Below are 18,994 nucleotides of genomic sequence, written 5' to 3' on the forward strand. Positions count from 1 at the left end.
TTTCAGGTGTACAATTCTATAATACATCATCTGTATATTGTATTGTGTGTCCACCACGCCAAGTCCAGTCTCCTTCCATCACCATTTATCTCCCTTTACCTTCCTCTACCTCCCCCCAACCCCCTTTCCCTTAGGTAATCACCATACTGTTATCTGTGTCTATGAGTCTTTATTTTTTTCCTTTGCTTAATCACTTCACCCTTCTCACCAGGCCCCCTCTGACAGTTGTCAGTCTGTTCTCTGTCTCCACTTTGTTAGTTCGTTTTGTACATTAGATTCCACATATGAGTGAAATCATATGGTACTTGTCTTTCTCTGACTGGCTAATTTCACTTAGCATAATGCTCTCCAGGTTAGTTTGAATACTCAAGCTAAAATGTCAGCAATTTAGAAGCAGAATTTAAATAACTATTGTGTGATAAATTTGGACACTTATATTACATATTCCTAGAAGCCTGTTTCCACGATTCTCTTCATCTTGTCTAAGCTACACCCCAAGAACCACCTCTACTTCTGTTATATGTCAGCAATTCTGCCCACTACCACTGCCTTCATATGTGGAAATAACACACCACAGATTTATGGGTGTTTTTTTAAGTTCACATTCTGGGAAGGATGGAATATTTATGAAGGACCAGCAGGAAAATATTTTACAATCCTACATATACTGAGTATAGTTAATAAAGAATGTTCCCTAGAGAACGGCAGAGCTGAGGGGAGTGAGTGTGTGTGTGTGTGTGTGTGTAGTTGGAACAAATACTGTAAAAATAAGACTTGTACAGGATTCCTCCTGGACGTCTCCCTAGAGCAGGACATGAATATACAAGCAGAAGTCTGAAGGTGGAGGAAGAAACACGCTGCCAACCGACAGACTTACCTCCTACTCCCTTAAGAAGAGAGTATTAGAGGACCGCTAGCATCTTCCCAGTCACCGGGGAAGGCTTTAGACTAACAGCCATTAAGAGCAGTGCATTTTAAATTAAGTTACAAGAAGCACCAGACTTGCAGCCCAGCTTGCTCTCAACCAGAGGAAAGTTTCCATGGAGAAGAAATTTGAAAAATGCTGACTGTGAATAGAAGTGGTGTCTCTCCGGAGGTGTCATGAGAACTCAATAATACAAATGTATAAAATGCTCAGATGGTGGCTTTGCTCAAGAAAGAGTGGCTAGAATGGTGGTGCTGGTAACAATTCAAGTTTTACCAGCACAGGTAATTTAAAGAAAATGGAGCGCAGACGCTATTGTGATTCCATGTGCAGAACCTTTACATCTAATGTCTCAAGCTTGGGAAGGATGATCACCTCTAACAAGCATTTGAATCGCAGAGCCTGGAGCCTGGATCCACAGCGAGCAACGCCACAGCAAGGCTTACCTCTTCTTCTTGGTGATGATGAGGACATCGTTAAAGAGAAAGAAGTAGACCTGCTGCTTGGACGTCCTTCTGGAGAAAAGCACAGTGTCCTCCACGTAGGCTGTCAACTCGCCTCTCTTGACCAGCCACCGGGAAGAGGAGACTAGAGGGAAAGGCTACAGAAACAGAAGAACTCAGCACCAAAGCCAAAGGAGAGTGCCTTTAAGATTTCTGAGAATAAAATCCACAACTTACTTTCAAACATATTATACATATTACGGCATACATCGTCATTTTATAGGTATATTATAATGAAATATAACTAGAGAAGTATAGTAATTCTCCAATAGAAAGTGAAAAGAACAACTTATTTTCCAACATAAAGAAACTATTAACTTGCCTACATGTGATTAAAATTCAATGAGAAAATGTTATTGGGTCCACCAGAAAGGATTATATTTCCCTTTCTATTAACTCTCAGCTAAAAAAGAAGACGGATAAGCATCCACTTAAAACTGAAAAGCCTCAAAATGACATCTATCAGTATCAACTGCAGTTATTTTAAATATCACAAGTCAGAATCTAAACATACAGAAAAATATGGGTAACTGTAGTTAATAAGGGAGAAATATAAAAGTCTGCGTTCACTTTATGAATTAGAGAGACTTTACTCACAAGGGAAAAAAACCCTCTCAAATCTATGATTTGTCTGCTGACTATTTACTTAGCCACATTCTAAGGAACACCTGTTCTTAAGTTTATGGTCGTTTTCCCCTGTGGAAGTTCATCCCCGAAAGCATCATGCCATTTTCTGGCTGGAAAAATGAAGTTTTCCCAAAATAATCCATCTTAATCTCATAGAAAAGGCTGGATACAAGAAATTACATAGTTTTTAAAAAATTCAGTTTCCAGTTTCCGACTGGAAAACTCTCAAAACCACAGGATAATCCTTACCCTTGAGAGCTCTTTTTTTTTTTTTTTAAGTTACCAGAAATGCTTACTGCCAAAAATCTGATTTAAAAAACTACATCCATAAAATAAGCAGAAGTTCTCAGACACACAAAACATAACTGTAGTAGTGGAGAGCAACCAAATGTCATCCTTTTCAGGGAATAATGATTAAAAATAGCTAAAGGAAATTGAGGATATTAGGAAGGAAATAAGAAAGCTAAGAGGATTTTTTTTTTTTTAACTTTATAAAGGATTTTTATAAGCAGGTTGCTCATCAGTTATGTACTGTTTTCCTGAAGGTTTAAAAAGGAAGCGGAAACATTATGGCTGACCTCAAACTTTCAAAACTTGCTATTAAAGGAGTTCATAGAGTTCCCAGCCCCCAAATCTCAAATCCAACAGGAACGGCTGAAATGTAAAAGGCCGACAGACAAAAATTGCTTAGCTAACTCTGGAGAACCCTATCAGCACACAAGAGGCCACCACAAAGACCTGTGTGTCAGGTCTGGTCCTGCTGAAGGTATGGAATTACTGGGGACAAACACAGCGCTATCTTGCGGTTGCATGTAGCCCTACCCGATGAACCAAGGACAGTTTCACGGTTAAGTTCCAATGTACGTGCGCCCTATGGCTGTCCTTAGTTCAGGGGCTGGGGAAAGAAAGTTTTTAAAACTAACGTGTTTTTAAATTAGATTGACTTTTATGGACTCCTCATACTCCACTAGGCAAAAATAAATTGTTAAAATGGACAGTGGCTTTCAACGTATCTATGCCTCTTTTAAAAACAAAAAAATCCAATATTATAAATGTATTTTGTTAGAAAATGAAACACTTTTACTATAAAAACAAATATGACCTGCCATTTTAAGTTGCTTAATGAAATTTACATGTAATAAAATGAAATAGAATCACAATTGTGAGCATTCACATCCATTAAGAACTCAGCTGTAAACCAACAATGGACTGAGCATGGCCAAGATTTGCCATTAATTGTCATTTTCTTTTTTGTTTGCCTTGTCATCTGCTCCTGAGCAGTATCAAACAGTAAAGAGCAGCACACAGTCAATAAAGAATTATGGGAGAAACACAAATTTGCAAAGAACAATCCAGGAACAATCTTGTTTTTGAAAACCGGACAAGGAGTGTCCTTATTTGATTTGGGAGAACACCCTGGTCCAGCCCCTGGGATACAATACCACTGTTTTGCAGGACACTCTGAGAATCTAAAAGAAATCTCCTTTCCATACTAAAATCTATTATTTTTAACTACCCCTTCCCCAATTTTGGTGTCTTCCTATAAAATAAAATGTTCTAGTTAGATAATACCTAACTCTATGGGCTGCAGAAAGGTCGCTGTATCTGGCATAAGCAAGAGCAGAACTGCACTCAGCATCTGCTACTCCTTCCACCAGCCTCTCTCTAATCAATTTATGGCCCTTCTTTGAAAAGTAAAATCCTATCCACTTTGTTGCCCTCAACTCTCTCTCTATTTACAGAAGACGTAAGCAAGAGCAGTAATAAATCTGCTTATGAAGAAATGCAAGGATACCTTAATTTTAAATTCCAGCTGGGAGTTAATTGTGTACATCATTTCTGTCCTTTCCATCTTTCTGGCTCCTTCATTACACAGTCGGACCAACTGGGAACAGAAAAATGCAGAGGGTTAGGGGGTCAAGGCGAGAAACCTCACTTTCAAATGCAGATCTCTCCCAGGAAATAATTAGCGCTCGGGAAGCTCCAGAGACTCATTTCTGACAGTTAAAGAGCTGAGTTTTACAGTTAAGACAGTGTACTCGGAAGTAGTGTCATTAGGATGTGAAGACAGAGGAAAAAAGTATCCTGAAAATGTTTAGGGACACATATCCTTCACGTGTTCTTGTTACATCACGCCCTCCACACACAGGTTCCTCAGGCCAGTCCCTGAGCATTCTGCCGGCCTCTACCCACGCCCCCTCCCTCGGCCTCGGCCTCAGCCTCGGCACGCTGCACCACAGTCCTCATTTCCAAGTCAGAGCAGCTGCAGGCGGATTCCAAGCAATGGTACAGGCAAAATACGTGTGACCAGTAAACAGAATGCTGAAGCAGGGGAGCCTTCATGCAGGTGGAACCCGATGGCCAAGGATTCTTCAAGGATGGCCAAGCTAAGGGGAGTTCACTTTCATTAGAACTAGTGAATGATGTACAACCAAATGCATTCAGTCCTCTGGTGAGAGCCTGTGACATTGCGGTTTACAGTAAGAAATATATAGCTGGTCCTTGCCCTTAGTTCCCGGCACATAGCACCTAAAACCCTTGTAGTTTCCTATGTAGGAGCCATAGGGGCATGTTTAGTTATAATATGATATTGATTTATAACAAGCCCCTTTCAAAAACACCTGAGTTTATGTCAATGAGGTAACTTTTTAAAAGCCGCTAACCATGGGATGAGGGCTGATTGCCAGGAGAACCAACCACCTAGAAGGCATCTCTTGTTGGATGTCCCACAGCCATCTCAAAGGGCTGACCTTCCTTCCACCAAATCATCTGCTCTTTTGCAGCCATCACAGTTTTCCTCCTTCCTTGGTATATTCTGTCCTGACTTTTAAGTCTCCTCTGCTGGTTCCTTGTCTCTAAACAAGATGAATGCTGGTGTTGTTCGTGGTTCTAGCTCAGGCTCATGACTCTTCTTCATCTACACACTCTTTCTGGGTAACCTCAGCCACTTTCCCAGCTTCAAACATCATCCACATGCTGATGATTCCCATATTCATGCCTCCAATTCCAGTCTCTCCACTGCGCTCCTGACCTGGTTACTCAGCTAACTTGGACATCCTATAGGAATCTCAGTGACACATATCCAAAATGGAACTCATCAGCTTCCCATGTTTCTACTGTAGAGATAAGTAAGAGCATCTATCTAGATGCCCAAGCCAGAGGAGATATCCCTTGACTTCTGACCCTAGTATGATCACCTACTCAATCTCCATCCCTACCTCCCAAAATTACGGGTTTGCTTCTCTCCACCTTTCTATCACATTGGTACACACCACTGTCATCTCAAACCTAATCAACTATAAAAAGCCACATAACTGGTCCCCTCCCCACAGTCACTTTCACAACCCATGAATTTATAGCTTCCGCATCATCTTAGGGTAAGTTCCATAATTCCTAGCATGGCTCCCTAGTACTCTCTCCTAGACTAGGCTCTACAGTCACATGAAGAACATTCCAGTTCTTCAAATTCTCCAAACACTTTCTTGCCTTTGGTTCTCTATATATACCCGAGACTCTCTTTCCCCCAATCCCTGGCTCAAAGCTCCTCTTGCTTTAGGTTCAGCTTTCCCATTACTGTGTTCTTCCCTATCTTGTCATCACCATCCTTCACTACAATTCCTATTTAATGTCTGCCTTCCCCTTGACATGGCACGTGTCAGGGGGGGGCAATGATCACAACTACCTTGTTCATCACCATATTCAAAGGCTGGCATTCTGCTTGGCACAGTAGTTGATATGCAATAAATAGTTATTTAATGAGAGAATAAATAAATAGCTATTCGGACACCACGAGAAAATGAGACTTCTGACTGACACAGTAAAAATGCGCATTTCACCTGAGTATGGCAAACATTATTGTTTTTCAGCTATCTAAAGAATGCTGTGCAAAAGGCTATGAGAATCTACCAGTTTTCAGCATCAAACCCAGACACATTCTCTTCCGAGCTATTTGAGTGGCCTAGTGTCTGATGAGCTAGGCAACAGTTACCTTGCTTACTTCCTTCAAGGCTCTTTTGCAGACTTCATATTTCGGGGAGTCCTTAGGTGTTTTTTGACAGATAGTCTGGAATGAAGAAAATGAAGAAAAAAATTAACTGATTTATTTTATTAAGTACAATAAAACCAATGCCCAGACATATCCTCTTACTCACAGCAAACTTAACAATGCTGAACACAATATTATGGCTGGGTATGGCGATGACATTAAAATCCAATTACAAAACAAGGAAGTAGTCTTTAAAAACAAAGAACCCAAGTCAATCCATTTTAGGAAACAGTTAAATAAGAGGATAGACTTTAGAGGTGGATGCACCTGGTTTCAAATCTGAGTTCTGCCCTTTATTAGCTATTTGACTTTGGGCAAGTCCTGTCCTTTGTCTCTTTAAGCCTCAGTTTCTTCATCTGTAAATTCAGAACAATGCCAACTACATCCACAGGTGGTTGCAAGGGTTAAATGACGATACATGTAAAGTTCCTTATGAGCGCCTGGCACACAGTAGGCCCTCAATAAATGATAAAATTATTTTACTTGTCATCACATTCATTATTATTTAGAGGTTAATTAATTTTGCAGATGACACAATTGGATAAAATGATCAAGAGAAAAAGGCTGCTAAATTTTCTCTTGATAGATTTATACTGCAATTTTTGTGATGGTAAAATTGAGCTTAAAGAGGGTCGATTCAAGGTAACTTGAATTACACATAACTTTTGGAACTATGCCCATTCAAAACCATTTTAATTGCTAAAACTGTTCGTCTCAATTAGGCTTAAATCATCTCAAAACAAGATTAAATCTCCAAATGAAGTAAAATTGAAAAGACAGTGGCTTAAGTACATTTAGATTCTGCCTCAGTGGCCAGATTCTCTCACAGAACAGATTAAGGCAACAGGAATCAAGCGAAAGTGGAAGGTAGTTGGACCTAGCAAACCACTGGTACCTAAAATGCAGTAAAGTGCCAGGCCTACAAACTGGTCAGGTGTCAGGCTTGTTCCGTGTAATATGTCAGAAGAAACACAGAGGGTGGCACCTGTGGGTTTATATTAATAATTCTCAATTTTTTTTTTACTACGACCCACTGTAAGAAATATTTAACACCGCAACCAGTAAACATGCAAACAAAAATGAAACAAGTTTTTTTTTATGAAATAATATTTAACCATGTTATGACCCATGTACATAACATGTACTGTATGTTCTAACTTTTTAAAAACAGTGCTCATTTTTCAAAAATCAATTTTATGACCCACTAAGGAGTATGAAAGCAGTTTTTAAAATGCTGGTTTATGTCCCCGAGAGCAGGCATCCTAAGTTCACCCTGTCTCTGCACACTTCAATTTTATGGAAATGATGTGCACAAGAATTTTCTAGGCAGAATGACTACAGCTTTACGCAGAATCTCAAAAGGGTCTCTGAACCCCCCAAAATTAGAGCCCATGGACAACAATGGCATAAACCTCCACCATGGGATGTTAGGTTTTGTGAGTTCCAATGTAGTCAAGCAATTCTGCCAAAATTAAACAGAGAGAATATAAAGGGCTGAGAGATCTCAGTATATACGAAATCTAAGGAAATATGGCTAAAATGCATTTTCAGAAGAAGGAAAAAAAAGAACCCTGAAAATTTGTAACATTACAAGAAATTTTACATTAAAAAGCACTCATTTCGTATTTAATATAGTAGTTTGAAATATTTCCCTATACAACTAAAGTTTCATATTTTTATAAAAGTCTTAGAAGTCACATAGCATAACATAATCTTTTTGTTTAAAACTTCTTTACTTCTGATAAATCTTACAGAAGAAAGCACAGTAGATGCTCCATTAAAGGTTATCTTTGAACAACTCACAATACTAATATAACTCAGCACAAGCCTGTATACTAATCAATGAAGTCTCAGGAAAACTATAGGAAAGGAATCTTAGTGATTGGCCTGAGGAAATGGAGGCCCAAAGAGATTAATTGAGTTGGCCAAGGTCATAGGCCTGGTGGCTCAGCTGGCACAGGAATCCAGGACTCCAGACTTCAAGAAGTCAGTACTCTTCCCACTTCCAAAAATGTTGTGTGTAATGCCATCTAAATTCTTCAGTGACCACACAAATCTAAATTGAAGATGATTTCCAAAGATATTAGATAAAAGTGAGACTTTCCAATGGAATAGCACCTTCTCACTCAATCGGGGGATTTGATAGAGGGAGGATGCATAAATTTAAGTGGAAGAAGAGTAACGTTCTTAGTGAGATTTATGGCCCTACAGCTACCCGCAGAAGTCGCATCTTACATCCATCAGCAGGGGAAGGCGGGTCACCCTCTGCATGGGGAGAATGAGGAAAGAGATCATGGGCAAGTTCCGACAGTCTTCGTGGGACTCGATTCTGGACAACACCTCCTTAAAAGATGGATTGGTGGCTCTGAGGGAAAACGAAGAAGGAAGAATCTTCAGGGTCCTGCCTCCTCCAGTTAAGAAGCAAATACACATGTAGTATAAAATACTGGGATCAATTCATGTATTATCGATGATTTTAAATATATAGAACATGAACACACAATGGCATAGGTAAGCAGAGATGGCTTGTCTGCCTTTTACAGTCAAGGCTGCTATAAGATGTGAGTTTAAGGTGCCAGTAGGAACAGTAAGACAAAGTAAACAAACGGCGAGCTAAAAGCATCGTAATGGTGAACGTTTCAATTACGAGTTAGTATACAGACTAGACCTCATCTCTGATAACCTATAAACATCCCATTAAAAAGATAACAAATGATTTGTTTTAAGCCACTTCTCTGGCACTAAATAATAATCTAAGGAATAAATGTCAGACTGGATTTACTAACTAGGAGGCTGTTGGACTTTTTCAAAGCTTCTAAGACAGAAAACCTTCTGACTATTGTCAGCCAGTGTTTCTTCTCTCCCAGTGACATAAAAACAGTAAAATACTGCCACAATATCTTTATGGAATTTAGCAAGATACACTGACATATAACATCTTATATGGAACCACCCATGTAACTTTTAAGGAAGGTCAAGAGGGGATTCTAATATGAATGGAGCCTCAGAAAGGTCCCCGACTTGCCAAATAATAGATCTAGTATTTGGCAGAGACAGAAGTCAAGCCAAGGTCTTCTGACTTTCAGTGGGTGCCTTCAGCCCTGCATCTCTCACCCTCACCGCACTTCACCCCCAGGGGAGCTCTGAGGAGCTCCATTGTGACTTTCCAGGAGGGGGCAGGGATGTTGGAGGGTGGGGAAGGGGGCAGGGCACGAAGCAGGGCGGAGGCAACTGAGACCTTTTTAAAAATATATATATATTGAAAATTAGATGATTTGGTTTAAGTCTTCTAAAAATAAATTAGGAAATAGCCAGAATAGCAAATTAAAAGAAATTTTGCAGAAATGTTTTTATTTCATTTTCCAAAGTGAAGAGTTTTGTCTTCCTTCCCGTTGGCTCGAAAGATTTTTAGAAAGTGAAGAGAAAAAAATCAAACTCTAAACCAGCTGCATCTTTAAATCACTTAGGTCCCAGTTCCCCACCTCCAAAGAGACTGATTAGTCTGGGATGAACCCTGGGCTTTGTTTTTTTGCTTGCTTTTAGGTTCCCAGGAGTTTCCAAAGTGCAGGTGAGGTTGAATGTCACTGTTCTAAATATAAATTCACATCAACTGCAACACAGCTTCTGAAAACACAGCCACTGATTTCCAGGTGAAAGCTCAAATAATGGTATCAGTAAGCGAATTTCAATAAAACCTTTATTTTTTAAGAGTTACATAATGTAAAGCAGCTCCTATTCACATTTCTTAATCCTGCAAAAAAAAAAAAAAAAAAAAGGGAAAACCCCCCCAAAATTTAGCTCTAATTTAAGACTTTGTTTTCGAACACATACTTGCATTTTCTAACAGTTACAGAGCAACCTTTACATCAGCAGTTCCCAGCAGGGGCAGCAAGGTGAGGAAAAATGAGCAGTGTGATTTTGACCCAAAGGGACATTCAACAATATCTGCAGGACATTCAGCAATGTCTGTCACAGCTGGGGCAAAGGGGTGCTACCAGCATCTAGTGGGCAGAGGCCAGGGACCCTACTGAACACGCTACAATGTGCAGGATGCAGGACAGTCCCCACAACAAAGAGTGGTCCAGCCCCAAATGGTAGTAGTGACGACAAACCCTGCTTCGTGCTGAAAACCTCACCTGGAGTTGGCAGCTGGATTTCCCACCCTGCCAATCCAGGAGCTTCTCGAGCATGTGGAGGAGAGGGGGCTGATCAGCCCATCTCACCAACGAGGGGCCGCTTCTCCAAAGGGCCACGAGGTGATGACGCATCAGCAACCCCACCTCTCCACACGGTCTCACACTTTACAGAGGAGCTGGCCAGAGCTCCACGCCAAGGTCCCAAATGCCACAAGTCCCAGGGGGGAGGAGAATGGTAACAGCCAGTAAGTCCCCAAACTGAGTTCACAGCATGTGCAACCGCACTGCAAAGCAAACAGCTACCACCCGGCCGGGCGAGGCTCAGCGTTTGAGCGTCGGCCTAGGATCCAGGGGATCGAGGCTTGATTCCCTGTCAGGGCACATGCCAGGGCTGTGGGCTCGGTCCCCAGCAGGCGGCGTGCAGGAGGCAGCCGGTCAATGGCTCTCTCATCATTGATGTTTCTATCTCTCCCTCCCTCTCCTTTCCTCTCTCTGAAATCAATAAAGAAAGTTTTAAAAAACAGCAACCAGCCAGCTACTTGTGATAAATAAGGCCCGGAAAATAGAACCACATAGACATTACTGAACAGTTGCTGACTCTTTCATGGATAGAGATGAGGACTTTTCCCCCCATTGGTTTCTTTCAGACCTTCCCTCCTCACTACCCAAGGGGAAAGTCATCGATTCCAACAAACAACTGAACAGAGCTGTCATTTGAATGGAAGAAGGTTAGAGTACAAGAGAAAACTCTGGATCCTAGGCATTAACCAGCCTCCTCAAAAACCCTCTCCTGGCCTCAGACAAAATGCTTAATGGTCAGTTAAAGGCTTGGAAAACGAGGGGGTTTGAAATGATGATCACAATAATTAAGCACAAAAACACGGGAAACAACTAATTTCCTAACTGCTTTAGAGAGAAAATTCTCCAGACTAGATTTTTCTACTCAAATGTGCAATTCTCTTAAACATTTGTCCCAGAGAAATGGGCCATCAGAGGACATTTCTAAACATGACTTAAGAGATCAATTAATTTCAACCAATGCAACTTAATTAAAAAAAGGTTCGACAATTAAAACTGTAATATTCAACATAGCTTACAACAATTTCTGTAGTGTTCGCTGTTGGTAGACTTCATTTGTACAGTATTTCACATATGGGTCAAATGTGGACGCTGTGTGCTTTTCTACAATGTCACTTATGTCGTCTATGAAGATATTATTCTGATGTCTTGCTTCCAACTCTGTAAAGAATCTGAAAAAACAAAGAAAAGCATTCACGCTTTCTTCTATATGCTTTAATAACAGATTTCCCTCGTTATGCTTTTATACAGGGTTTGAAAATATCAACAGTACCAGCACCAACTCAAAAAGATACAAACAAAAAACTATAAAAAGAAGTCTAAATTTAAATCTGTCGTCTTAACACCTTATAACTTCAAGTAGTCGGTTTACAACATTGATAATCTAGTTCATTTCTGTGCTTTCCGGTATGTTTTGGAAAATACAGATTTCACTATTTTTCAAGAATTCCCTAGATATTGAAGGGGAGGTTGATGCTTACATATTTTATTATATTGGAAAGCATATGAGCAAAACACCTAAATAAGTGCTTAAAAACAAGTCTGAAACAAACCTAGTTCTATGTGTCCTTTCTCTTAAAATAAAAGTAATCATATTATTTAGTTTTTTTATTATTATTAAATTTATTGGGGTGACAATGGTTAATATGAACATATAGGTTTCAGGTGTAGGTTTCAATGTTACAAGGTCTGTATATTGCACTGTGTGCCCACCACCCAAAGTCATATCTTCTCCCATGGCCATATATCAGGACCCCCTCTTCACCTCCTACCCCTTCCCTCTGGCAACCACCACACTGCTGTTTGTGTCCACAAATTTCAGTTTTATATCCCACATATGAGTGAAATCATATGGTTCTTAGCTTTTTCTGACTGACTTATTTCACTTCACATAATATTCACAGGGCGCATCCATGTTGTTGCCAATGGAAGTATTTCACCCTTTCTCATGGCTGAGTAGTAGTCCACTGTGTACATGTGCCACATCTTCTTTACCCAGTCCTCTATTGCAGCATATTATTTTAAATCTAATAATATGTATTGACATATCAGTGTCTTCATAAATTACTTCGACTGCAATTTAGGGTTGCCACATTTAGAGTGTTTGCGTATTTGTCTGTGCATATATTGGGTCCAGTCCAGTTAAAATTAAATTTCAGATAAATAATGAATACTTTTTCAGTAAAAATATGCATCAAATATTGCATGGGTGTCTTGTATTTTATCTGGTAACCAAAGATTGACTCCAATGTTAACAGATCATCAAAATCAGATATTTGACATAGATTTCCACCCAGAGTGTTGCTGCTTAAAATGTGGTCCACAGACCAGCAGCACTGGTTTCACCTAAGAGCACATCAGAAATGCGCAACCTCACCACCCACCTCCCCCAACTTGGACTCACATTTTAGCAAGATCTCTAGATGATTTGAATGAACACTAAAATTTGAGAACTTCCCTAGAGCCCACTTACTGTCCAAATTTGAAATGGTAGGAAAACCTATTAGAAATAACTATCATGCGAAGACCCAATCATTTTCCCCAAAAAATGTGATGAAGGTGAAATCAACAATAATTTCTAAACGCTGACTTCTGAAACAGTAATACAAGGGAAATTTAGTTTTCAGTAAGTTCTTTAGCATTAAGCACATCACTCACTGCTCCTTATCAGTTAGCTGGCCGGACTTCCTTAGATGGGAAAGCCTAGGAAGACGCTGGGATTTCTAGTTAAGGTTTCTACTTGGGCATCAAGGTGGGTCATTAACAGGGATTTAGGAGAAGCGGGGAGAAGCAAGAAGGAAGCAGTTTAATTTTGTCTTGGAGATGTCAAATGGACCGCTGAAAACGCACATCTGTGAGAATTCTGAGCCACAGCAATTCTAGGTGGTATGTAGTCAAGTCTAGTTCACTTCTAGCTGGTTTTCATATAAATGCAAAATATCTGTACTTCATTTTAATTCCAAGCAGCTTTGAAGAAAATGTTCAAAGAAAATGGAAAAAAAGAAGAAACCATGCAGAAGGTTATTATCATGTAAATCTAAGAAATAAATAACTTCGAGGCAAATATTCTTTAGTTTCTTGTCTTTAGCTAACTGTTACAAGCTGAAAGAATGCAACTATATAACCAAAAACAACAGTAACTTGGCTTTTCCCAATGAAAAGGAAAATTCACTTAGCACAGTAAAAGGTTTGCCAAAGTACAAGATTAAAAACAAAGTACCAATGAAATATTTGTTTATGCTACTTATTGTAATCGAATATAAACCAAGCCACTCGTTCTTTATTTTGACCTTAGCACAATTAATAAAACACAATTTAAAGCTTTCTGTGTTAAATTATCAATTGGTTATTCTGGCAAATTTGCATATTTCACTAAGTGAGTGGAGCTACAAGACCCAAAAAGTATTACTGAAGAATGTGGTATTATTCCCGTAACCCAAGAATGCTGCTGGTCCATAGCAAATCTGATGCAAAAGTTAAAGCATTTTGTGAAGTTATTTGGCTTATTTGAAGGACAACTTTTTAATGGGAATATATTTCAGCGCTATAAATTTTTTTTTCTGGGACAATACATTCATTATTTCCTCTTTGTAGCATTACCAAGCTGACCATGTTTTACAACCAATCATGTTACACAACCTCTCCCTCTTTTTTTTCCTACCAAAATTCGAATCTCATCACTAAAAGTCTATATTTCAAGAAACCTGTGATAACCAGAAAAGGCTTCCTGAAAACACTGCCTCCTAACCAGAAACCCACATTAGCCCAGTTTGACTGCTGACTCACCATTGCCAGGACAGTCACACCCGAACTTCAAATGAGTGTTTCCAAAGGTAAGCTCCTTGGCTGTGCAGACAATGGTCACATCACCAAGACCACCAGGGAGGCCTCCCAGAAGGTGGGATTTCAAGATGATAACTACAAATCCATGTTTGAAGAGCTTGCTCGTGGCCTGTAACCTCTCTTCTAATATTTCCTAGAGCTGCAGGGACTGTGTTTGTTTAGGCCTTTTGTGGTTGCTTTATCAAGTGATGGTCTTAAATGTGACACTGCATTTTTGGGGGGAACACGAAGTCAACAGTGAGGTAGCCGCTTCTGATACACTCAGTGCATGTACTTCTGTTAGCTTCACTTTCTCCCTTCTGCAGTAGGCAGAAAAGACCTAAAATGTGAGGTATAACACTACTAAGAGCCTTCTTAAAATTCAACTGGTAATGTACTTGACATGTCAGATATGAGGGTTCCTGATAGCTCTTGAAGACTGTATGGTAAACCCACCAATCTACAGAGGAGATTAAAACTTGTTTAATACAGACAAGAAATCTGTTTTAATCAGTCAACCAAAAAAATCTCCTTCCATGTGTCTAGCACAGGATGACAGGCTTTGGTGGATGTCAAGGAGCAAACCATCAATAATTATGACCACCACTCACGTGCCAAGCACAGTGCTCCATGCTTCCCATACGCTGCCTCATTTAATTCAATCCTCAAGCCTACTTTATGAGATAGTCATTATACCCATTTTACAGATACAAAAACCAAGGCTATGGGACCTTACATCAAAACTTGAAACAACTGAGCCTCAGTTTGAACCCAGAGCCAGGGACTTTCTGAGTCCAGAGCCTGTGAATATCTCCATCCTCTGCTCACAGGCGCCTGCTACTACTGTCTGTCTGCTACTACTGGCCAGCCCTCAAACTGGACATCCAGCAAGAAGACTAACAGCTGAACTAAAGAAGAAATATTATGACTTTCCAAGAAGACCAGCTGTTGCGTCATCTCAGCAAGTAAATTATAGATGTCAACAGTAAAAACCTGCACGGAGAATTTATGCTGCAGCAAGATCAGCAGGACAGCAGAGGAAGCAACAGGTGAGCCTCCTGGAAAGACAATCAGGAGGGTCGTGGCCAGTGATGTGCTCTGGTCCTGGTCCACACAGTGTGGGCAATTATGGGATTACACGTACCGTGTGAAGCCCTGGGAGTCATTCATTTTCGCCCTCCTGTTCCCAGCTGCCTTCCTCTTTGTCCCACTCATCCTCCAAATCTTGGATTCTATTTCATCTCCTCCAGGAACCTCTCTTCTGAGCCCTGTGGGCTGCGTTAAACTCCCTTACTTTATGTCTTTATAAACCCCTATACTTATCCGTTGGTATCCATACTATGATCATAATTCATTACATTATGATTTTGTTTGCATTTGTCTCTCTTAGCAAGGTCTGGAGGACAGGGGACTGTTTTGTACAACACTATGTACCCAGGTCCTGGCCATAGTACCTGGGACCATAGGAGACAGTCAAATATTTGATGTAAACAAATCAACTTTGTGTTTTAAACAGAAAAATACGTATAAAGATGAAACCTGTTCAAGCAATTTTGCTCTACTGCTATTTTACTAAGAATGTAACACCCACACATTGGTCAGTCTCTACCTTGCTTTATTTAAGTCAAGATATATTTATTGACCACAACTGGGTTCCTAGTAAAGACACAAGCTCCCAGCACAAACTCTCACAACCCTGTCAAGTAAGGTCACGAAAATGAGCCCCAATCCAGCCCCAGTGTCTTCAGTGCCTGCTGCTCTTACTGAAACGCCCACCAGGTCACACACACACACCCTCCCCCCCCCCCCCCCGGATTTCGGGAGGATTCCAGGGTGGCTAAGGAGCTCGGCACTCAGCTCCCTATCTGGGGAGGTGCAGAAAGCAGGGCTCTGGTTATAATCAGCCTGTCCTGCGCCCTTCTCAGAATGGCATCCTTTCAAGGTACTTTTTCCTCATTAATATCCATCTGCCTAAAGCAAACTCAATCGTTCCTGGCCTCCTTCCTCACTTGAATGAGCTGTCAGTCCCAGCGCCGCGCTCTCCCACCAGAGATGGTCAGGTTCACTTAGGCTGGGGACGTGAAACATACCGGGCAGGTTGCTCATGTCTAAGTTGCTGTTGTATAATAAAGTATCTTCCCTAAACAAAGAAAGCATCCAGACAAGTGGCAGTGAACTATGCGCTGCTGGAAACACTTTCCCAACAGAACACCAACAGAACATTCTGTCCTTGACCAAAATGAATTTATATTCTGCTGTTCATGAGACTTGGGGCTTGTTTGTCTGGGTTTTTTTTTTTTTTTAGTGGCCAGGTTGACACTCAAGATCAGCATCAATTTCTCTGAATTTCTTTGCATCCACTGGATCAGGGGTAGGAAATGCATGGCTGGAGGACCACCGCTAGCCTGCGGGAGACATCACCACCCGAGGGGGCACTCTGCCTGGTGCAGATCTGCACCCCAGGCAGCCATTACCAACCAATCAAAACTGATGGTGAAAAAGGCGAAGCTCGTCTGTGAATCCCTCCCCAGACGAACACTGGTTGGAAATGGTAATTCGACAAAAATACAGAACTGTTCTTTCTCAATGAGCATGCCCTCCATCCCGATCTGGTCAAGATCTCGCCACGTAATAACAGACGACATGTCTTCTCAGATTCTACCTTTACTTTTTCTTCTGAAATTTTCTCTCTGGATTGGTAACAGGGGGATGAGGGTTGAAATGAAAAGTGTTTGGGAACGTGAAAAAAACATTCTGAACAAAAATGTTCTCTTCGCCCTCCTTCCCATTCTGATAGCTACTGTTTGATCCTTAAAATCTCTAGGATGGCTTTTGTGAAAAGAGTCTTATCATGCCTTTAAGATCAGCCTGGACACATGAAAGAAGACATTGAAGTGAAAGAGATAAACTAAGGGTTTTCTTACCCTCAATACCACTAAGCGCAGAGCCTTCTTAGGTCTAAATCCAGCTCCCTCCCCATAGACACCTTCAGTTCAAGGCACCTAGCAAATCCCAGAGGAAGGTGGAGCTGTGGTCCAGGGAAGGGAGCGCCAGAGAGACTACAGACCTAAATGTCCCAGACGCCACCTTATCAGTTCAGGTACTGGGGCCCTAGTCCTTCCTCTCACTGATAATGTACGTGCCAGAAGGAATATAAACAGGATTCTACAAAGACAGAAAAACAATGTTTTTAAAGTCTTTGAGAGTTTAATTCCATGAGACTGAGTTTTGACTTAAAATGAGAATTTAAATTATCATCTGGATCAGCCACACAAGAGTAAACTGGAGGGAAAAAGGGCTTGTTCCCATGGTAACCTTTTGCATACCTGGTTCTTCTGTCTCAGTGTCATGCACACGCATTCATCCATATTTGAATTTCTCCCAGAAATGAGGATAGCATCGAAGAATGCCAGGAAGCACGTGCCAGCACCCTTACCAAAATGTCCTTAGGAGAGATGAAAACCTTTCTGTGCATCGGCCTGGGATGTTCTGGGGTATTGTGGACAGTTTTATGGTTTTTAATTATTTTTTTGTTTGAGCACAACTATTAATTTACAGCTGGAGGAAAATCCTTCTCCCCACCTCCAATTTTATATACAACCATGGAGAAGGAAACCAAGTGTGCCTGGTTCACCACTGGCTCTCTAGGACCTAGCAAAGAATGAGTCCTCAATCAATGTGCTGAGGGATTCAATACCAGAGACCTGTCACTCCTCCTTGCCCCACTGTGAAAGTACCATCCTCCAAGGAGAGGGCCAGTGAGTGGTGGTATGAAGCAAGTATCTACCAGGCATGATTTCATAATTACATCAATTACCAGGGTCCTCACAATGGAATGGGCTGGGCTGGGGGGAGGTGGCACTGAATGGCTCCGTTGGTTGACAGATATGGAAGGTGAATGTTTATGCTCCTTACATGAAATCCAAAATATAGGGCTTGAAATCTCAAGAACAGTTTTGCTAATGCATTGCCCGGCAAAACTTCTTTGAAAACTCCAAACCTAGCCAAGGTTTATGACCTCTGAGGAACTACTAGATGACAATTACATAACCTATTCTGTGACCCTGTCACCTTGGCCGCATGAACGGGTATTGCTGTGTATAACCCTCATTCATAGTAACTCCATCAGGAGAAGTGGCTAGGCATGCTGTCTCTCTTCATCCTGCCCGTTTTCTGTCTCCCACTTCAACAGCCTCATTCTGTACATGTCATTTACTGTAAGTTGTCTTGAGCCTTTTGTGGATGAAGTTGAAGTATAAATTATAAATTATAAACTAACCAGGAAAATGTGGATTCTTGGTTGCTGCTTGGAAACAGGACCGAGAATAAATTTATAGACTATTGGAACAAAGTCAAGTAAAACAAAAAAGTCTTCTCATGCTGAAGCCCCATTTCCTATTGTGGGTGGGTCATTCTGGAATAAAATCAGCATAGGGAAGACACGTTTCTCTTTAGGCACTATTTGCAGATCCTTTTTAGGTAGCCCCTGTGATATTTCAAGTCAAAATTCAATCCACAAGGAAGGATAACATTTAAAGTAAGCCTCAAATCTTTGCATTTCGTTTTTTCTTTATTAAATATGCTCAAAGAAAGTTATCTTCCTAAAAGAAAAGAATGCCTTCTATGGCTCCCTTCAGTTTCATAAAAAGAAAGGGGGGACCAGAATTCAGAATTTTCAAAACTCTAGAAGTCAGTTTCCATAATATTCTAAGAAAAATGATGTTTTTCTGCAGAAGAGAACTAGAATTTCATGTCCTCTCTGACATTTTTCAAACCTGCTCCAGTTTACCAGCCGCTGGCTCTGGCCTGCCCATTTCACACAATCCTCTCCCTTCAACTTTCACCAGGGATTTTAAAA

At 40.7% G+C, this 18,994-nt stretch overlaps 1 protein-coding gene across 2 annotated transcripts in view; it reads right to left on the reverse strand.

Moving 5' to 3' along the window:
* Positions 1–18,994, reverse strand: part of ARHGEF26 (Rho guanine nucleotide exchange factor 26) — a 101,031-nt gene that overhangs the window by 28,271 nt on the left and 53,766 nt on the right. For both annotated transcript variants that reach the window (XM_087818369.1, XM_016222614.2), the window contains exons 6-10: positions 11,334–11,486; positions 8,336–8,465; positions 6,044–6,118; positions 3,851–3,940; positions 1,372–1,526 (exon numbers count right to left, since the gene is read on the reverse strand). In XM_087818369.1, the coding sequence (XP_087674495.1) occupies positions 1,372–1,526; positions 3,851–3,940; positions 6,044–6,118; positions 8,336–8,465; positions 11,334–11,486 (603 nt within the window). The remainder of the gene's footprint in view (positions 1–1,371; positions 1,527–3,850; positions 3,941–6,043; positions 6,119–8,335; positions 8,466–11,333; positions 11,487–18,994) is intronic.

Source organism: Miniopterus natalensis, chromosome 6 (assembly GCF_054644295.1).
Source record: "Miniopterus natalensis isolate mMinNat1 chromosome 6, mMinNat1.hap1, whole genome shotgun sequence".
NCBI classification, from domain to species: Eukaryota; Metazoa; Chordata; class Mammalia; order Chiroptera; family Miniopteridae; genus Miniopterus; species Miniopterus natalensis.